The 20101-nt window shown below is 39.4% G+C and overlaps 1 protein-coding gene across 1 annotated transcript; it reads right to left on the reverse strand.

The window, feature by feature from the left end:
- Positions 1 to 218: 218 nt before the first annotated feature.
- ehd3 (EH-domain containing 3) lies at positions 219 to 19633 on the reverse strand. Its single transcript, XM_085132973.1, has 8 exons — positions 18390 to 19633; positions 13076 to 13252; positions 12445 to 12542; positions 6431 to 6572; positions 6197 to 6296; positions 5352 to 5522; positions 3799 to 3963; positions 219 to 2626 (listed from the first exon to the last, which is right to left on the reverse strand). Exons 1-8 carry the CDS (start codon positions 18614 to 18616, stop codon positions 2099 to 2101), a joined length of 1608 nt encoding a protein of 535 aa, XP_084989099.1. The 5' UTR covers positions 18617 to 19633; the 3' UTR covers positions 219 to 2098.
- Positions 19634 to 20101: the final 468 nt, after the last annotated feature.

Below are 20101 nucleotides of genomic sequence, written 5' to 3' on the forward strand. Positions count from 1 at the left end.
ACGTGTTTGGTCACAGTTCAGTTTACTAGAATTAATCTGAGGACTTGCAAATCAGAGAAATGATGTCAGAGTCTTCTGGCTTCCAGTGTTGCAGCTATAATTGCACTAAAATAATTTATAGCCATTTTTACAAATCTTTTCCTCAGCTTCTTGGGTGGTCGGGTGCAAAATATATACTGCACATGGTTGCCTTTTTGAAAACAGAGTCAACACTTAGATAGTTGTTACACATGAGTTTTATTACACTGTCGGCCTGTTTACATTGACAGAAAAGCAGTGAAGGACAGACTTAAGTACTGCATCACCAGCATAAAAACAGCCAAAATACCGTAACGCTAGTGTTTCCACTTAATGTGTTTACACAGGGTCCGAAAACAACTTGTGAATTTGACGAGAATCCACATCCAAGTCTTTTTTTTTCCCCACAGTCCAATCTTGCACACCTCCGAAACTTGAGCCGTAACGGGATAACGCCTGTGCGATTTCCCAACTCGAGTTAATGGAATGCAGTAAGTCTTCTTATGTGCATTTGATTCACAGTAAAGCACGAGGGTCAGAAAACGGCCATGAGCTGGAAACATTTCGATGAAGACATGCTTAAGATTTTTGTTGCCATGTGGGAATCCAGTTTTACTTATTTGAGTTGGGTTATCTAATGATACACCCAATAAAACCTCTGTTAACAAACATGAACATGGTCCTAACATGCTATATTTATGGAGACACACTCACACACACAGGCACTGGTGTGTCAATAGAGTGATGGACCGGAAACATGGCAAAGAAGAATTACATTTATTACATGTATACAATTTCAATGTGTGACATGGAAAGTTTCCAGCAAAAACACATAGAACAATGTTAAATGTGTCAATTAGTGTCATCACAATAAAAACAAACGGTGCTTTCAGACTATTACTTTTGGTTATACTACATTATTTAGGAAGGTGAAGAATAACTGATCAGTTTTCAGTTGATAACCCACTAACATACTCCACCCTCAGTAGTTTTAATAATGTTTCTCTTATGAATATATACTGTATATACTACAAATAATAACACTGATAACATGTGGTCAGATACCATTGTACATACATACAATAACCAGGATGTGTCCACACAGAACAATAGATGCGTTTCCATTCAAAATTCAAAGTCCGACCAAAGCGGTTATTCAGAGCATGCTGTCGCGCTAGTTTCCAAACAACACCCATAATATGTTCTGTTATTATAATCTCAGTATCAGCACGTGTTAATGAGAATCATACAGGTTCCTTCGTCCGAAGCAAAAGGTCGAGCAGCACGTCACATTTAATACGAAACGCAGGCCTGTTCCTCTTTAGGATGTCATTTTCATTCTGTTGTCTGTATGTGCGCATTATCTCAAAATACAAGGAATGTAAAATCTTCCGGTTTACATTTAAAAAACACATAATTTAATTTGGGTTTACTTCTTAGAGTAAACTGAATACTAATAATCATCATAATAATAAATTGGTTTGACCAAAGGTAAAGTTTTAACAGAAAAAGACTTTTTTATTTTTGTCTTCACATTGTTGCAATATTTCTCCTTTTTCCAGTAGTTTAGTTGAACGTACATATATGTCTTTATATTCCAGTGTTTCTTCTTTTGCACATGTCTAACACCCGTCCTACTCCAACAAGTATTCTGCTTTAATTTTGTAAAGCTGAGAGCCATGATTTGCAATCTTGAAACGCTAATAAAAGCTATTTAATTTTATAAAATTAATCCTATCTGGTTTAATCCTAATGAAGAGGTAAACTCACTTTGTTTTTATTTTTTGTTACTCAAAGCTTGCAGCCAGTATGCTAACAGTCTCAGTCGCGTGAAGATACATTTGAATGCATTGGCAGCTTAAATTAGGAAATTAAGACTACAGATCAGACGATGACAGCAACAGAACAGGAAGAAGACTTGAAATGAGCTCTACTTGTGTTAAATTGTTTTGTCTTTGTTCTTGTTGTTGCTACAGGATGACTCCTTTACTATTAAAGAACATTTTCTCTGGGGAAGGGGGAGGGGGCTACCTATGGGTTCTAGGGCTGAGCAGGTCATTACGGGTAATCTGAATTACATTTATTCAACTATTTTCCTCTTGGAAGGAGGCACCAGGTGTCCAGGCAGCTCTGATGGTAGTTCATGTCCCTCAAGTTTCACCTTTATCAGATGATTGGCTAAAGCAAACTCCTCATCGTCGAGCATGCCGTCCTTATCGATATCTGCCAGCTTCCAGATCTTGCCCAGCACTGTATTGGGCAGTTTTGACTTGACCATCTCCTTCTTGGCGTTGGCTCCGGTCACCTTCCCATTGACAGGAGATAACGTGTAGAAAATCTCGTCGTAAGCAGGTTTGTCGCGAGCGACGACCCACTCCGCTTCGTCGATGCCTTCGCCGGCTCCTTCGCCGTACCCGTGACCGAATGGGCCGTCCAACGTGCCGTCAAACGCACCGCCCTTCACTACCGCGTTGGGCCGCTGGGTTTCCTCTTGTCGGACCAGGACCATTAAGCTGGCGATGTCATTGGCTAACATGTCATCGACCGCCTCCAAGAGTTTAGGTTTCAGAGGCTGGAATTTGTTGAGATCCTGAGCTTGGAGTTGGTCCTGGAAAAAACACAAGTTTGTCTCAAGTTAGGTTATAATCTATATATAAACGATACCCTCAGCACAGATAAAGATCATTTTAAAATACACATCTGTAAAGAATGCTGATGTAGTCAATCAAATGTTCCAGAAGTATTCTATAAAATTACTTAAGTCACTGAAGTAACAATAAAATATGCTACAATAAAAGTTTCACTTTAGTAATATTTACAAGTACAATTAGGTAAGCATTACACAGTTCAAGTAAATAGCCTGGTACTTATATCACTATAGCACTCAAAGTGCTTTCTACTACAAGCCTCACTCACACAGATTTTTGTTTTCTACACTTTTATATAACATAATGGGAAGAATTGAATAAGCCCTTACTTCCTCCTTCTCCTTTTCAAATATAAAATGGTCAACATTTTATGTTTTTTCCATATGAAATTGATGGATTTCAATGATTTTGTGTTTATTTATTTTTAGTGCATTGATACTTGTTATTTATGTGTTCAAAACAAAGATTGGATTGACAAACTGATTGATTACATTCAAAAATACTCTGATGGATGTAATATCTTGCCCAAGGATACTTCAGGAGGAGCTGGTGATCAATCTACCGACATACTGCTCAAGTACTTAGTTAGCACTCTACTTTTAATGGAACTCTGTTTCATCCCATTTGTAGCCACAAAATATCTTAAAGTACATAAAGTAAAATAGAGTATTGTTCCAAAGATCGAAAAAAGAAAATAGAGAAACACAAAATATAGAGTGGTATGCAACGTTACGAGAAGCTTATTGAAATGTACAATATCAACAACATCAGAGGCTGACAGTTCTCTGTGCAGTAAGGATTAATATCAATCTCATATGACAATAATAATAACAATAATAAGTTAATAAAGACCAATTATTATCAGTTAAAGTCTCTGCTGAGTGTGTTGTACTTCAGTGGTTAGCTCAGGAAACGGTAAAACTCTTTTTCTCTTTGGAATTTGATTAGACTGACTGTTACTACTGTCTCTATTTCACTCCCTTGTTAGATTTTTTAAAAAAACAAGACATCAGCTAAAATTGCAATTAACTAACGCTACTCGTGTAACTTAAAATCAGTGAAGCCCCTGCATTCATTCCAATCATGTCAAAACCTCATTTACTAAACCTTAATCCTTTGCTTCACTGCTTACCTGCATCTTTTTCAGATTAGGAAAATCTCCAGGTGATATCTGATGTTCTCTTTCGATGCGTTTGTAGATATCTCCAAGGCTGGCAATGAGCTCTTTCTTCTTGTTCTCCTTCCCAAACACAGCGGGCATCTCTTTTTTAAGTGAGCTGATGATATAAGCGTGGACCTGCAGATTAAGAGAGTTATCGATGACTTCACATGGAAAGTATAAGCAACTGTGTTTGAATTCATTAAGCTTTTATTTGTTATTCTTGTCATAGGTGCTAATTGATGTTTATTAATTGATGGGAGCAGAAAATGCTCTTTGAGCAGGTACTAGGAGACTAAATTCTTTATAAACTTCAGTTAAAATGATTCAAATGTTTCCACTTCAAAATCGTGTTTGTTATAATATTCCACATTATGCTATAAAGCAACATCCCAAGTATGCAGAAGCAAAGAGCTATATAACAAAAAAAACTGTGCAAAACTGAGCTTGGAGTAGGTAAAAACAGGATCAAGTGCAGCAGAGGAAGTTAATTGTTAACTTTTTATGAGTGGGAAAAAAGTCACCTATTAAATGTCATGAGATTGACTTGTTTTTTTTGTTTGTTCTTCCAAGGCCCACAAGAGACACAAAGAAAAACAGATGCAAAAATGCGTGCAAGGAAAAGAAAAACATCTCTATCTGTGATATTTAACCAGACACACAACTGAAGCACTCTAATAAATCTATGAGCTCATACAAAGTAGATAATCAGATTACTTTAAAATAAAGATTATGTGTTTTATTTTCTCGGGTTCTCCTTGCAATGATTGAATTCTATTTGAGCTTCTGACAAGTGGGTAAAATGTAACACAAGCCACTGTGACAACATTAAGCTTGAGGACACTTGTTATTCCATAAACCGGATTAGTCATCCACTTCACTGTTACCTTTGTGGGCATTTCTTTTAATAATTAACAAATTCTAATTCACATTTGGAGTCCACTTTTCATTACAAAAAGGTTTTTCCTGGAAAAAGTGTTTAAACAATATTCAGCAGAAACTAAACGTGCAAAAAAAAAAAGAAAGAAAGAAATCCACAAATTTGTTCATCACTGTGGCGATACACGCATCCGGGTCTACCTCATGTCCTTGAAACTCATCACAAAACACACCAACACCCATCAGCTGTCTAACAGGAAAACTGTGCTCGACTCTCAGTGTGATAAAGCTGTGCGTGTTTGACTGTGTGCACTTGTGCGTTTCCTTTGCTGTGTTTCCTCGAACTACAACAGGCAGCAGACTGTCGCCTACCTAACTTCCTGTCCATTGAGGAAATGGGAAACAATTCATTGTCATTTATCTAACTCTATTAGTTCTGCGAAACATCTCTTTCTGTCAAGGTTAACAGCTGAACAACACAGCTGAGCACAATAAATAGGAAGCACACAGATAAATCGGTGATACTGACAACTTAAACATGTCAGCATGGTGTAACAGCTCAGCACTAAATGTAGGAAATGTTGCGTAACATCGACGTTATTTGACGTCAACTGTTTCGAACATCCTGTGTCGCAGGTGCTCCTCACCTTGGCTAGTCTTGCCCTCTTTATCAGATCGTTGAGTTTTCTAAGTGCTGCATTTCTCGGTAAGGACTGGATGTCCTTAAATAAGTCCTGTTCCTCAGCCTCGAACAGCTTCCTGTTGTCAGGAATCAACAGCGGGTGGGACCAAAATGAACCGATATAGACGCGAATCACCTGTCAGTAAGGGAGACAGAACAAAAAATAAATTAATAAGTAAATAAAGTCAGAGGCAAACTGGACCATTCTGACATAATATGCCATTAACAGTCCTTCAAATGGCCACCGTTATGGATCATAGCTCCTCAGATATTACATAAAAAACATTAAATATAAAGTCTTTAAATACTCCTACAACCAGTTAACAATTCTGCAACCTGTGAGCCCACAGGCTAGTCTGCAAACTTTGTCTGTGGGAGCCAGCATATGTGGATATCAGATGACAAATATCTGGTTCAAAGCTCCCAGTTGCATCTGATGGTCTTTATTTTAAGAATCCAGATCAATAAAAAATACATGTACAATTGCCAGTGGTTTTAAAAATTTAATTTTGGCTTTTAGTCTCCGTATTGATCTGTACCAACTCAACTCAGACTAGAAAAGGAAGTCTACAATCTTGTACCTCAGCCACAGATTTCACACATTTATGTGCAGATATCTATGTGGTTGCAAATATTAACAATCAAGTGCCTAATTTTATTATTTCACTCTAAAATTATTTCTTCAAAGCAATTTTTAAAAAAAAGAATCATTACAATTCTGTGATTATAATATTTTGACATAGGTGAAAGGATCAATTATAGGCTTAAAACCATATGAACGCCATCACAGAAACCCTCAGCTTAGCGTACCTCAGGCGTGTTGACTATTTTCCCCAGTGACCACATCAGAGCACCGTACACTCTCATCAGCTGCTGAGTCTCTATCTGGTCGGCCTTGTTAAGCACAACTCTGGAGAAAAAGACAGAAGAGAGCGGTGATGATTCTTATTACAAGCTACTCACATTAATATTGCATGGATGCCCAGGTACCAAGGATATGGTATTTAAAAAAAGAAAGGTGTGAATTTAAGAATCCCACAGTACCTGATCTTGTCCTCGTGGTTCTTTAGGGCCTTTATCACCTCTGAGAACTCATCAGAGATGTCCAGTTTGTGAGCATCAAACAGTAAAATGATCCTGTCCACTCGCTCTGCAAACCACTCCAGGACAGCTGCAAAGTCATAGCCTAGAAGCGGGCAGGGGACATCAGAAGGATATCAGATAATTCGATGGGGCACTGAGTGAAGCAGATAATTGAACACACATATATTTACCTCTCAATCCATTACCCACATCCAGTACCCACATCAAAACAACTTTAGTTATTGGTTATACTGGTGATCAACACAACTGAAGTTACAGACTGAGAACATGCATGCAACTTTAGAGGTAAAAGTCAGCAGAGCAAGTTATGATAGGAACATCATTATGGCCTAAAAATAGTCCCAAGACAAATCCAATGGCTGCAGGTCAAAGAGGAGGCATTAAAACTTATGCCCATATTGTAACATGTTGAGAGAAAAGAATGTCTGTTTCCTGATGAAAACAGTGCTGCCAATGTTCAAACAAGGTGGCTTTTTAAAGTTGAACAATAGGGGGAGAGCCCTCAAACTACAGACTGTTACTTCCATCTATCATAAGATTAATAATGAATAGTTTACACTAAACAAGTGCATTGTACTCGTGGCATTCTGCAAGAAAGCTGTGAATAATGCTTCCTCTGTGAAACAAGTAAACATGAATTAATGAATGAGTCCAACAGCAGGTGAACGCCACTGACTTCTTTGACTTTCTACCTCAGTCAAGGACGAAACGCTAGCTTACCTGAAGGAATTCCACAGGATATGAGAGGGAAACAAAGAACAAAGGGTAGATCGAAGGATTAGTAAGCTCTAGTGTTCAAACAACACTGAAGGACACACAACAGACGCAGAGTCAGTCCAGTGCTGCAGTATTTAATTATGAGCGATAACACCCAGGAGAAATCCTACGAGTAAGCAATAGTTTTAGGTTAATTCAGGGATTATCAGATGGATTTTCTTTGTAAAGCTATGCACGTAAAATATGCCTTTACATATTTAAAACTACATTCAGAGGCTGTTTGCTCTGAACATAACAACATTTGATCTTCTGTACATAGCTGTGATAAGAAGCCCCCATTTCACATACTTGCTGCCCAGTAGTGGAACAGTTTACACTCCACGGTGGAGTGTTTAACAAAACGTCCAAATATCTGAGTTCTTGTGTTAATGTTTACATGATGCTTCAATTGTTAACAAAAATGGGTATTTTAAGGAATAAATGAATCTCACTTGGCTAAAATGCATTCCCCAGTAGGACGTGAGAAAAACTTTAGCAGCAGCAGCAGCAAGTATGTAAAGCATTTGTTTCGGACTGCATCTGTATGAATAGAGCCGAGACGAGAAAGAGGTGTTAAGAGAGATATGGATACCTTGATATTTTAAAATTCTACTGGAATATTCTTCACCCAGTGCACTTCTCACGTGTTATGGGATTAAAGCAACACTTCAATTTTAAGCTCCGTTATCCAACTGTGAAGGGCACGGTGCTCCTAAGCGAAAAGTCAAAGTGAAATAACCTGCCTACAGTGGAGGTAAGATGCTCATGAGGTCTGACAGTGATGCTAGTGTTATGCTCTTGGACTATTAAAATGTGGAGACCAAAGGTGCCCAGGAGATTATCAAAATTACAGGAATTCATAAGAAGGACACAGACTGTACATAAAGGATGGGTGTAGCCAGTGTGGCTATTGTCATGGGGCAGCAGTAATTTTTTTTATTTGTTTGCATGTGCGTGTGTGTGTGTGTGTGTGTGTGTGTGTGTGTGTGTGTGTGTGTGTGTGTGTGTGTGTGTGTGTGTGTCAAATCATAAAAAGCCCAATTTTGAAGCTTCACACATTAGCTGTGGATTTGAGAAACCCATCACCACTTTTACTGTCTGACCAGAATGTAAACAAATAAAAATCATCATATAAAATATGTCTGTGTAGGTTCTCAGTCATCCAGGTCATGGTAGTGTAAGGAGTTTGAGAAGAAAGCAACTGGACTTCTTTAAATGAACTTAAAGTTAGTCAAAGAAGTACAGTCGCTTTCTTTTTAAGCTCCTTTGACAATTTTGTATTAACAAAAGACTTAAAAGTGTTCTATTTGTAAACAGAGAAGTCGCCCCCTGCTGACCATTCCAGAGAAAGCAGATTCAACTCGACATTTTCTTTATTTTCAGACCTGCTGGCTATGTCTATCTTTTATATACAGTTTATGAGTGGCCAAAATAAGTCAGGTAACTGCACAGATAATATTAATAATAATTTTATGAAACAAGGTGAACTTTTCCCAAAGTCACGTGACATGACTGGTGAAGAATATGTAAAAGCCCACAAATTCATCAGAGTCAAGGTATCATTTGAAGCCTTCTGCAGCTGGTTGTTGCCAATATTTATTATCTACAATACCTCCATAACGACATCTGCGCAGGCTGCTATAGCCTGACAACTCCTCCTCTGGAGACAGACACGCACACACAGTTGACCACACACAAACACAAACACTCTTAAAAACACTGAAACAGAGTAAAAGAAAAGTGACTAAGAGAAAGAATGTGACACAGAACATGTAAATGAAACATGATGATGATGATGGGGAACTAAATGAAAAGTTAATGAACACACAATAACAAAAAAATTGCACACAGAGTCCCCAGAGAAAACACAGCTGTGCTCACTCAGCAGAGGTTAAGTTTAACTTGTATTTGTTCTTTTGTGTTGGCCACAGAGTATCCGTGTTTCACCTCACTGTGCTGTTTATTTGGTTTAACACCACGTTTTTTAGACACTTGGGCCAAAAAGGAAAACAAGGTGAAACAGAGCTGGTGCTTGTCTGGTTCCTTTTAACAACTTCCAAACATAAATTTCATATTTGGTTAATGTTGATGAAACACTGATTTACCTCATTTCTCAACAGTAAAGCTGGAGACAACAAAAACTCTCATGACAAGCATTAAAGTTATGAATAATATCCATGCAGACCCAACCCTGATATGAAGTAATGTCCTGAACTCTGTGACCAGAACTTTTTCGCTTTTAATCAAAAGCTGAATAAGCTTCCTGTTACGTCATCTTATCACAGGACTCCAAATGTCACAGTACTGGTCATGCACAAGAACACAATAAATACTCTCTGGAGCGGGAACGTAGAAAATTATTATATTAAAACACCATTACTACTTTTATTTTTCAAGTATTCATATAATCAGTGATTTGCTTTGATGACAGACAATACTGGATATGCCAAAAGTCAATTAGTTCAGGCTTTACTTGGGTGCCTGTTCTCCTCGAACGGGGGGAGAAACAGGAAAATAGACAAAAGATGGAAGAAAAGAAAGCATTCGCCTTTGAAAGAAACTCAAAGAGGGTGGGTGCAGGACAGAATAAATTAAGACTTACTTTAACAAAAGAACTGGAATGGTTAATGTTAGCGGTTGGTATAGCGATGCCACCATTTAGCTTTGGGAATGCCAGCCATGCCAGACACACATCATCCTGTGAGACAGCTCGAGAACATTCTTGAAAACTTTCCACGCAAAGTTTCTCTTCACGTCATCAGCTTTTTGCATTTTAGCTGGAGCTCTGACAACTACCAGTTCGCTCTTTGTTGTAAGGGCAACATTATGGGCATGAACGAGGTGGTAATTTGGGGCGTTTAATGTTTACTTTGAACTGTTCCTTTTTCCACAGTGGAATGAATGTGCAGTATATATGTTTAATGACTTTAAAAAACAAGAACTGAGCACAAAAGTTTGTATTTATTTTGGATTTTCTCTCATCTATGGACTACACTGTTACAGCAACGCTTGAATCCAGGGCTATAGTGCACTGTGATTCCTCCGTTATCTCTTCCTATGCTTCATCCTTCGTGGCGCAATCCTGATAACAGCTGGAGGACAGCTGTTGAAACCTCGTATTCATCTTCACATATTTTTGTTTTCTGTTTATGTTTTTCTTTCCACTCACACACATACACACACACAAACACCAGTGTTGTACCGACCGCCGCATCTTTTCATTGCGAGGTTAGCAGACACAAATCGCAGAAGCGAACACACTCTGAGATGGTAATCACACACTTCTGACATGTCACAATTTTGTTCCGTCTATCTTTGGTGGGACAGTTATGAAGCTTTCAATATTGCAAGTATGAAATGTAGGACCATGGTTTTAAAGCCATGAATATTTACTGAAGTCTTTAACACTTGTCGTCCTTTATCAGGAATAGGGATGGGTACCGGTATCCGGTGCCATCATGGCACCGGTTCTGACATAAACGGTAGTAACCAGACCGAAAAGCAGCGCGCATTTCGGTGCTTTATTTCGGTGCTTTTTTTTCCTGAGCTGTGATACACTTTCTTCTTCCTTACATTTCTATTGGCGGTTGGCAAACAACTGAAAGGTGCATTACCGCCACCAACTGGTATGGAATGATACACTTTAGATTCTAGCCAATCATTTTACGTTTCAAGGATTGTAGGCGGGTCCAGGTACGTACGTTCTTTTAGAGCAGAGCTACAGATTAAAAATGCCCAAGGCAAAGCGGTCAAAAGTCTGGCTGTACTTCACAGCAAAAGATGCAAACTCAGCAGCCTGCAACAAGTGCTTTAAGCTGATACTGTCAAAGGAGGTCACACTTTAAATCCGATGAACCTAGCCCTGCCAGTGTAGCAGAAATGATGATGGCAGCAGCAGCCGTTCTTCTCTGCGTGAGTAGCTTAATGTTGTTCGTGTATAATTTACGTTGAGTAGGCTAACCGCGTTATTAAATTAATGCATGTAACGTGAACTAGCAAACACCATCATAGCTACATGCGGCTGTCTTCTTGTTTGATGGCAGATACTCCCTTCACCCTGGCCAAAAAGGCTAAAATGACCGAAGAAAAAGTGGAAAACAGCTAAACATGAGAGGTTTTGGACAAAGTTTGTGTTTTTTCCATTGTTTAAGCACTGCTTCCAGCCCAGAGTGATACCATATATGCCCTATACCTGCAGAAAAGACTAACATTGTTATCTTTTTACAAAAAAAAACAGCTGAACATGAGAGGTTTTTGGACCAATTTTGTGTTTTCCATTCTTTAAGCACCGGTTTGGGCACCGTTTAAGCACCGGCACCATTTCAAAAGTACCGGTTTGGCACCGGTATCGGATAAAACCTAAACGATACCCATCCCTAATCAGGAATAACTCAAAATTACACACACCTGCTTTACTGTATATGATATTAGATTAGAATAATAATGTCTTTGTCTAGATCTGACAAAGAGGTCAGAAGTTTGGGGTTTTGTTTATGTCAATCTTGTCCCCAGAGAAAAGGTATCAAAGCACATTGTACTCTCACCACTGCAAGACTCATACCTTAGATAGTTTTACACTTCTTTGGCTGCATGCCCTTCCTACTTAGAAAACAGTTCAAGATTGAAATTCCCAATCTAGCATGTCTTGTACAATACCTACAGATGATAAATATTCATAAGCATCCTCAAAATCCAATCAAATGTTTAAAAAGTTTAACCTAAAATGTATTTTATGGCATACTGTGCAAACATTTGGTTACCCACGAGTCCTCTTAAATCTGCAACTTTTTGTTTACACTATATTAAAGTTGATCCAAATGAACCTCATATAATTTTGTTTTTCTCTTTTTCATTTCCATGCGAGACTTAAGAAAACCACAAAGTAGAAAGTGTTCAAATTCAGGCAGTGTGCACTTATGTGTGCATGTTGGAGAACAAATTCAAAGCTCATCTTTTTGTAACAGCTTCCTGTTCTTTGAAATGAATGAAGCATAATCCTCCTGATAGCAAAAGCTAAAACAAACACACGGGTCCAAAGGAAATGCTGACATTGTAGTTCAGAGTTCAGTGGGACTGGGGGGGCTGCAGCTCAATGGATGCAGAGGATAAACACACATGCGCGCGCACTTACACACACACACACACACACCATAAACAGAAGAGAATAGAAGTTTGAGCATCACAAATGTGTTTCTTACCTCGACTGATTCTCTGCTTTTCTCCAGACAAAATCCCTGGCGTGTCGATCACGCTGATGCTTTCCAGTACAGGGTTAGGAAGCTGAGCACACACAAACCTACACACACACACACACACACACACACACAAAACAGACATGAGATAGAGAAAAAGTTCCAGGACACAAGTTTAAAATCATCCATCAGCATGGCCCTATCTCAGTTACCCTCTCTCCTCCGTCTCTGCTGCTCTCCCCCCAGTTTTATCCAGCTGAATAAATATGAACAGGTAAGCGGTCGTCTTCAATGCGAACCCTCTAAATCCCCACTGACAGACATTTTTTCCTGTCTCCTTTCAACATTGCTTGAGCCTCACACTGAGGACACTGCCATAAGAACTTCTGCCAGTGTACTTTTAAGCAGAAGGATGGCTCTACAGAGACTGCTGGCTGTCTCTCACACAGCCATTAACAAAGAAAACCCTGACCAGTGAGCGGGGGGGAAATTCAATCACAAAGGAATGTAGAGCTGCGGTGTGGATTCTCACTTGTGCTCCCTCAGTCTTTCCCTCTGTGCTTGAATACTTAACTCACTGTACACACCAATAAAGACCATCATCTGAAAGTGTGAGTGTGGCCATCTAATCATTTACCTGTTGAGAAATGCATTTCCAAATGCATTCAGCTTTCTGAAGGGCTTCTTGGGGTCAACCACCAAAGCATTGCCGGGGATGACTCCTTCTGTGTCGCCGTGCATCACTGCGATGAAGGAATCTGTGGTGGGTTCGGGGCCAATCCGCATGCCAGGAAAATCCTGCTCCAACAGGTAGCTGCGGGTGAGATGACAGGAAATAGCAGTTAGCAAAACAAGATGAGATAGGAGATGTTTTCAATCACCGTGTAAGAATAAGTCAACTGTGCAAAAAGGCTTTCTAAGTATGCTGAAATAATTCCTCGAAGATGAACAAAGAACAATAGTGAAAAAGGATCAACAAGATATTACAAGATTATGATCAGCATCATAAAGTATTATATAAAGGTTATATATACACATTTGTATTAGAATGTTTGATCCAGCATCAATTTTTAGATAAAACCTAAAATACATATTGCATCTGTAGCCTCTAATTTCAAAGTTCTGCTTCATTTTGTATGATTTTTTTAAAAATTTCTGATTCTGCTGATAAATGAAGTTGGTCAGGATGGTAAGACGCAATTGAGAAAAAAAAAAAACAGAAAACATGTCTGCCTTGAATTAGACGCTGCTGGAACCAAGATGTAGGGGAATTTTAGATGATCACAGACTGGATGGCTGCCACTGACCAGATCCAAAACAAGCAAAATTTAGTTTACTGGTAAACACATGGACCAATAAAGGGCTTTTGGAAAAGAGTGTTCTGATTGGGTGAGGTAAGGATGGAGGAATTCTGTCAATAAAGTGGATTTAAAAGCCTTGAAAATGCATACAAATATTAAAGCTTCTGTTACTTCCAAGCACAGATTTCTGCTTCTTTTCTGTTTTTTTTCCCCCTCACTGGTTTTAAGCGACCACAAAGCAAAAAGTGGTGTGCCTGACTGTCAGTCTTGTAACCATACAATCATGGCTTAACCGCAGACACATAGTCCAAAAACAACAAGGCAAACTCGGGTATTGAGGCTTTTCAAAGAGTTATCAAAAAAATTAAAGGAACACTTTTTAATTAGAGCAGAGCATCAAGTCAGTTAAACTTCTAGTATTTTGATATGCTTGCAGAGAGGGTTGCTAATCTGTTTCAGCTGCTTTGATGCACTAAAGAGGGGAATCAATAAGAACACCTCCGAAACAGGAATTGTTTTCAGATGAAGTGCCACTGACATTTTTCCAGAACCATAGAAAGTCCTTAACCCATCAGCAGGAATGTTATCTGCTCCTTTGTGGAAGCAACATGATGCACACTGATGTAAATGCCTCTTACAAAACAGCCAGCAACAGACTTCATGAGGGCTCTGTGCTCACTGCCCAGCACTACGGAGCCTGATGCCATAGAATACCTGAATTGGCAGGTCGACCACTGGTGCCCTGTGCTTTTTCAGAGATGACAGCAGTTTCACATTAACCACGTGTGAAAGACATGAAACAGTCTGGAGAAGCCATGGAGAATGTCATACTGCCTTTAATATTATTGAGCATGACTGGTTTGGTGGAAGGTCAGAGATGGTCTGGTGAAGCATATCCACAAAGGGACACACAGACCTCCACAGCCTAGGCAACAGCACCCTGCCTGCCATTAGGTATCAGGATGAAATCCTTGGGCCTTCTGTGAGACTCTACACTGACGCAGTGGGCCCTGGATTCCTTGTGGTGCACTACAATGTCCAGCCTCATGTGCAAAGAGTATGCAGGCAGTTTCTGGAGGATGAAGGAATTGATACCACTTACTGACCCCCATGCTCACCTGACCTAAATGGGACCTTGTGTTTCAGCCCAGCGCTGCCAAGTACCACCTCAAACTGCCCAGGAGCTGAGCGATCCCCTGCTCCAGATCTAGCAGGAGATCCCCCAGGACACCAGCCATCAACTCATCAAGAGCATACGGGGGCCAAGCAAACTGAGTGCCATTTTAAGTTGCTGCAATTAAATTTTGGCAAAATGAATGAGACTGACAAATCATTTTTACACTTTATCGGGATGTCTATGAATTCAGACATCCATAAGATGATCGTTTTAATTTCCATCAAACATTGTGACATTGTTTTGTTTTTAAACACATTACCCAGTCTATATCATTATAGAAATCCAGCATGATTTTCCCCCCATTGAGATCTGATCTCATTTCAAAGAGTTCCCTTTTTTCCATGTTTTTGAACAGTATATTCTCACACTGTTTAGATTAGTGGTACTGCAGTTAGAGGGCGTATATTTCTCAAAAGTGTCAACCGATTCCATTAAAAATTTAAGCCAAGCTTTCAATTTCAATCTGAATCTCTACTCCAGCGCTATTATTTTTTAGAACTGGTTCACTGGAAATGAAAAGAAGAAAGTGGACAAAACCAGAAATTAACATTGAATCAATCTTCTGCTGCACAATCAGCCACTCTTTTTAACCACTGAATATAGTGTTATTGACATTCCCATGGTCTAATTCTTGCCAGTTAGTAAGAATTTGGTTAAGAGCTTCCTCTTTGTAGAGGTCAAACAGTTAATATACAGCCTTGCCACAGGCTTGTTTAATCAATGATTATCACAGACTGCTGAAGTGAAAACGGCTTGGGAACAGGAACATTAAATTTGATGTATGGAGTGCTGTGCATAAATTTGTCAATGTGTTCTGCTGCAAAATATATCACAACTAACTCACAGCACAACTAAACTGGCCTTGTTGGCATTGCAGCTGACTTCCATGTGATATGTTTCAGATGTGAAAGGTTAAATCCTCAGCTGTGGATTCAGTGACAACACACATGTTTCAAATGAAGGCTGGTGTGTTTCTGTTGAGTTTCACACTCCCAAAAATGCAATGTGAGACCACAAAAGGAGATTTAGGCAAAGAGATTTATAGCTATAAGGGTGTGGGGTGCGTGCACATTTTAACTGCTACAAGGTGTACGGATGGTGCCCTGATATCCACAGACATACATCCACCTTGTCAGAGCTTGTCAAAGGAGCCAGTAGTGCCTGGTGGAGCCATCTCTGTGCACACATGTCTGTACAGTGAGCTCTTCTGTCTATAAAGAGGTTGTGTAATGCATGTGCACAACTACATACATATGCACTAGTATATGTGTCTTATCACACATATAATCCATGTATGTGCACTCCAGATATATACATCTGCTCCCATCCTATCAGTTTTCATTTGACTGTAAGATGGAGTTAAGAAAATCCTTAACCTCAATGATGCATCTCTTGAGTTTTAAAGATCAAAGTATATTGAAATTTACCTGTGAATGAACAGATTTAGGCACATGAGGAGGGCCCAGATTTACAGTTTATTATATTCTATATTGAAGGAAATTGTATATCCTGGCATTGGCTTGCTCTATGAAAAGTCACCAAACAGAAAATGTGAGACCTAGAAGGAAAAATCAATAAATTCAGCCCCAAACGGAGGGAAAGTTGAGACTGCTTAACTCTGAATAACTTCAAAGGCAGTCAGACTATATTACCCTCCATCAGCTTCTCCTGTCTTTAATCCATTTCCCGTCTCTGTCAGGCAGATATCCTTCTACGACTTTTCTAATTCATGCCGAGACAAATATTGTTTTAGTAAACATATTCACTGTAACGCCTCGTTTAAATCCACTGGCTATACAAGTCTGAAAATAAACTTCTAGCAAAGTAGGGAATAACACTGCTGGTAGTTTGTAGGTTGGCAGACCATGCAAGCACATCAAACCCCGAGGGAGACCACGGGGCATGAAATGAAAGAGAAGCAGCAGCTCCATCCAAGTGTTACTCAGCAGTTTGTACATTCTGCATCCTACTGCTACAATGTCAGTGGCGTGGGGGTCAGGCTGCTGACCGGGATGGTGTCGTGAGTGGTGACAGAGGAAGGAGAGAGGAGAGCAGGAATCAGACACAGAGGAGGAAGAAGAGAGAGAAGGCAGAGATTGGAGCAGAGATGGTCCCATCTTACAGAAGGAAGTCACTAACAGCATCCACTCTCTGGCTTTCAAAGGCTTAACCCACTAATTGCCTACTACTCTCCACAAGTGTGTGTGTACGCACAATTGTGTGTCTATGTCAAAGGGGTGAGATGTTAGCAATAGGACTGCAGCTCAAAAGAGGCTCGACACCCAGCTGCTAACACTTCTCACCATCACACACTAATTTCACTGATACTCCAGGTCATGTGCTCTGACAGAACAGCAACACATCATTATGAGGATCATTGCACAAAAGCAATGATCCAGTTCAGTAATACCAGTCAAATAGCAACATATGTGCTGGTTGCACTGACTAGGAAATTCTGGGCCGATACCGATGTTTAAACAACAATTTGGTCAATTGTTTCTCAGTTTTGTTTTTTGTGTTTGTTTCTCCACTTTGGTTCCAGGGAATCAAAGAATTCCTGATTTTTAAAGACTTTTATCTCTTTAAACGTTAAACCAGCATAAAACTGATGGGAGAAACAGGTTAAAAACTGAGCCAATACCAATACATGGTTGATAAATCGGTGTATCAATCTCCCTATGTGTAGTTGCAACAACAACAATGTCAAAACCATATTAGGACACTGTGTGTTACATAATATAATAACACAAAATGTCTACTAAGACATGAAAATGTGGTCAATTAGAGAGTTCAAAAGGTTTAATAAAAGGAAAAAAAACACTCAAAGCACATGTTTGTATACTTTTTTTCTCCATGCTGTAAAAAGCAAAAGTTAGGAGCGAGTCAAGACTTCCTGCACCTCAGGGCAAAACAGCTCTGCATGAGTCCTAACAGTGGGTTCCTACATGGAAGCCTCGCTGCCCACCTCTATCAGTTCACAAACTATATCAGCAACAAATAGCTGCTTATTGTTATTCCACAATAATTAAAACCAATAATAAACCATTTACACCTACATTTCCTGAACTTTGCCTCAAGTGAACACATTTATTTGACCAATACTCATGAAGTAATGCTCATTCAGTCTGACTTCATCAGGGAGAGCTCCAGAACAATGCAGTAATGCCTCCAAACGCAACAAGTCTGCGTGTGTAGGAGTCATGCCAAATAAACCCTTTATGAATCCAATAAAGCTTGAGGAGGTGTGCCTCCTCACAATGTTTTTCTCATTGTTCTGTGGGGTTTTTTTGGTTGCTTTGTGTGCATAATTATGACCACCTCTTCCTCACGCTTGCTGTCAAACTGCTGGAAAAGTCAGCTTGGGTGTGTCACGTTCTCCCTCTCTCTATCGTTCCTTCTTTTTTGGTAGCCTCTCCCTTATTTGTTTGTGCTTGTTTCTAAGGCTTTCTTTGCATGTGTGTGAGCAAACATACCGTATAAAGCTGGTCTTGCCAGTAGAATACTGTCCCACCAGTAAGACCATGGGCTTGTTGTCAAAGTCAGCATCCTCCAGTGCCGGAGAGTGGAACTCATGAAACTTGTAGCTCTCCTCCAGTGGTAGGAGCTTGGTTTTATAGAGTTTCTTCAATCCTTCACTGACTGTCTGAAAGACTTCCGGCTCCTTCTTCCTCCTATCATCGGTTCCAAGCCAGCTGAACATCACTGCTGGTTACTTATAATTAGACTTAGTTATGCTCCAGATAGGTAATGATAATCAAAAATGCTAATTATTGATCAGCTAGAAATCTATGCCAGCTTACTCTGTTTGTCACTGAACTGAAAGGCTACTAAATGTGTCCTCAATGTAGCTTAAGTGAAATATTCCAAAACTATTAAATGATATATAACGAAAAAAAGATCTAAGTTATCAAAACCAAATTTACACTAAAGAAAATGTTTTAATAAGACCTGCATAAATATAGATATTTTGTTTGTCCTGAAAATGTATTTTAACACATGTATTTTAACACACACAATACAGGACTATTAGTGTCCAATGGTTAACGTTAGTCGCTATCCTACTGCACTAAATGGGTGGTGACACTTGGGGTTTTTGATGATATATTAAGTCAATTTTGATTATGTATAGGCTTTACTCTGTGGTGATATGTACAACGTAAAAACAAACAAAACAAAAACAATCCTAAAAACAAATCGCTCCGTAAATCAATCAGAATTTAAACCTGATCATTCAGGTTCATCATATCAAGTCCATCGGTCCTCCCAGTCCAGTCCAGGCCACCTCTGCTGCAGAGCCTGTTTATGTTTACCCCCAGTCTACCTCAGTAAACAAACGCTGCCGAGAAAAGCCTAAATCATTCTGCTCTGACTCAACATCACATTACCGCTATTCAATTTCGTCCGAGGGCTAGCAAAGGAATCCCAAAAATGACGCACCGACAGGCTGTCAGGAGTGCAAGCCCCGTTATTGTTCCGCCGCTCCCGCTCTTCTGCTCAAAAACAAAAAGGAAAAAACAACACGACAACCAGAGCAAACAATCTTCAGGGACAAAGATATATTTTTTTTGTCGTTTTCGAGTTAAAAATAAGAGCAGACTGTCTTGCTAGCACTACCGGTTATTTTCTATAACAGCACTGGCTGAAAGTAGCAGCAGCTGATGTCCTGCAGCTCCATTTAAATGCCGAGTCGGAGGAAACCCGAGCCCGCCGGAAGTGCCCAACGGCTGGCAGCCCGACCCACCGTGGACCCGCCCAGTGATGAGAGAGCTGGAGAAGCCGGCCCGGACGACGCCATGTTGGATGAGACGAGACAGGGGAGCTACAGTTCAAACACATCGCGCCACCTAAAGGTTAATAAAATAACTTGAAATATTTGAACACGTTAACCTTTTCTTTCTTTCTTTCTTTCTTTCTTTCTTTCTTTCTTTCTTTCTTTCTTTCAATTATTGTACCAGAGTAACTTGTATCAGAGTAATTATAGTTTTGTATTTTCTAATTAGTTGGTATTTTATTGTTATTATTATTTCGACATTTTGTTGTTAATTTAATTTAATTCAATTTCCGATAGTTCCCACATTGGATTTCCCAGTTTCAGTTTAGGTTCCATTGTTTGAAAATGTTTCGTTTTAGTTTAGTTATTTTATTCAGTGTAAGCGTAAGATTTTCGTAGTTATTATTGCATGGA

Source organism: Neolamprologus multifasciatus, chromosome 15 (genome assembly GCF_963576455.1).
Source record: "Neolamprologus multifasciatus chromosome 15, fNeoMul1.2, whole genome shotgun sequence".
In the NCBI taxonomy this organism is placed as follows: domain Eukaryota; kingdom Metazoa; phylum Chordata; class Actinopteri; order Cichliformes; family Cichlidae; genus Neolamprologus; species Neolamprologus multifasciatus.

Coding starts and splice junctions, on each gene's coding strand:
- ehd3 (XM_085132973.1), bottom strand. CDS start 18,616: ATGTTCAGCTGGCTTGGAACCGATGATAGGAGGAAGAAGGAGCCGGAA. Junction 3,964..5,351: donor AGAGGGCAAGACTAGCCAAG/GTGAGGAGCACC, acceptor CTTAATCTGCAG/GTCCACGCTTATATCATCAG. Junction 2,627..3,798: donor CTAATCTGAAAAAGATGCAG/GTAAGCAGTGAA, acceptor TGTTTTTTCCAG/GACCAACTCCAAGCTCAGGA.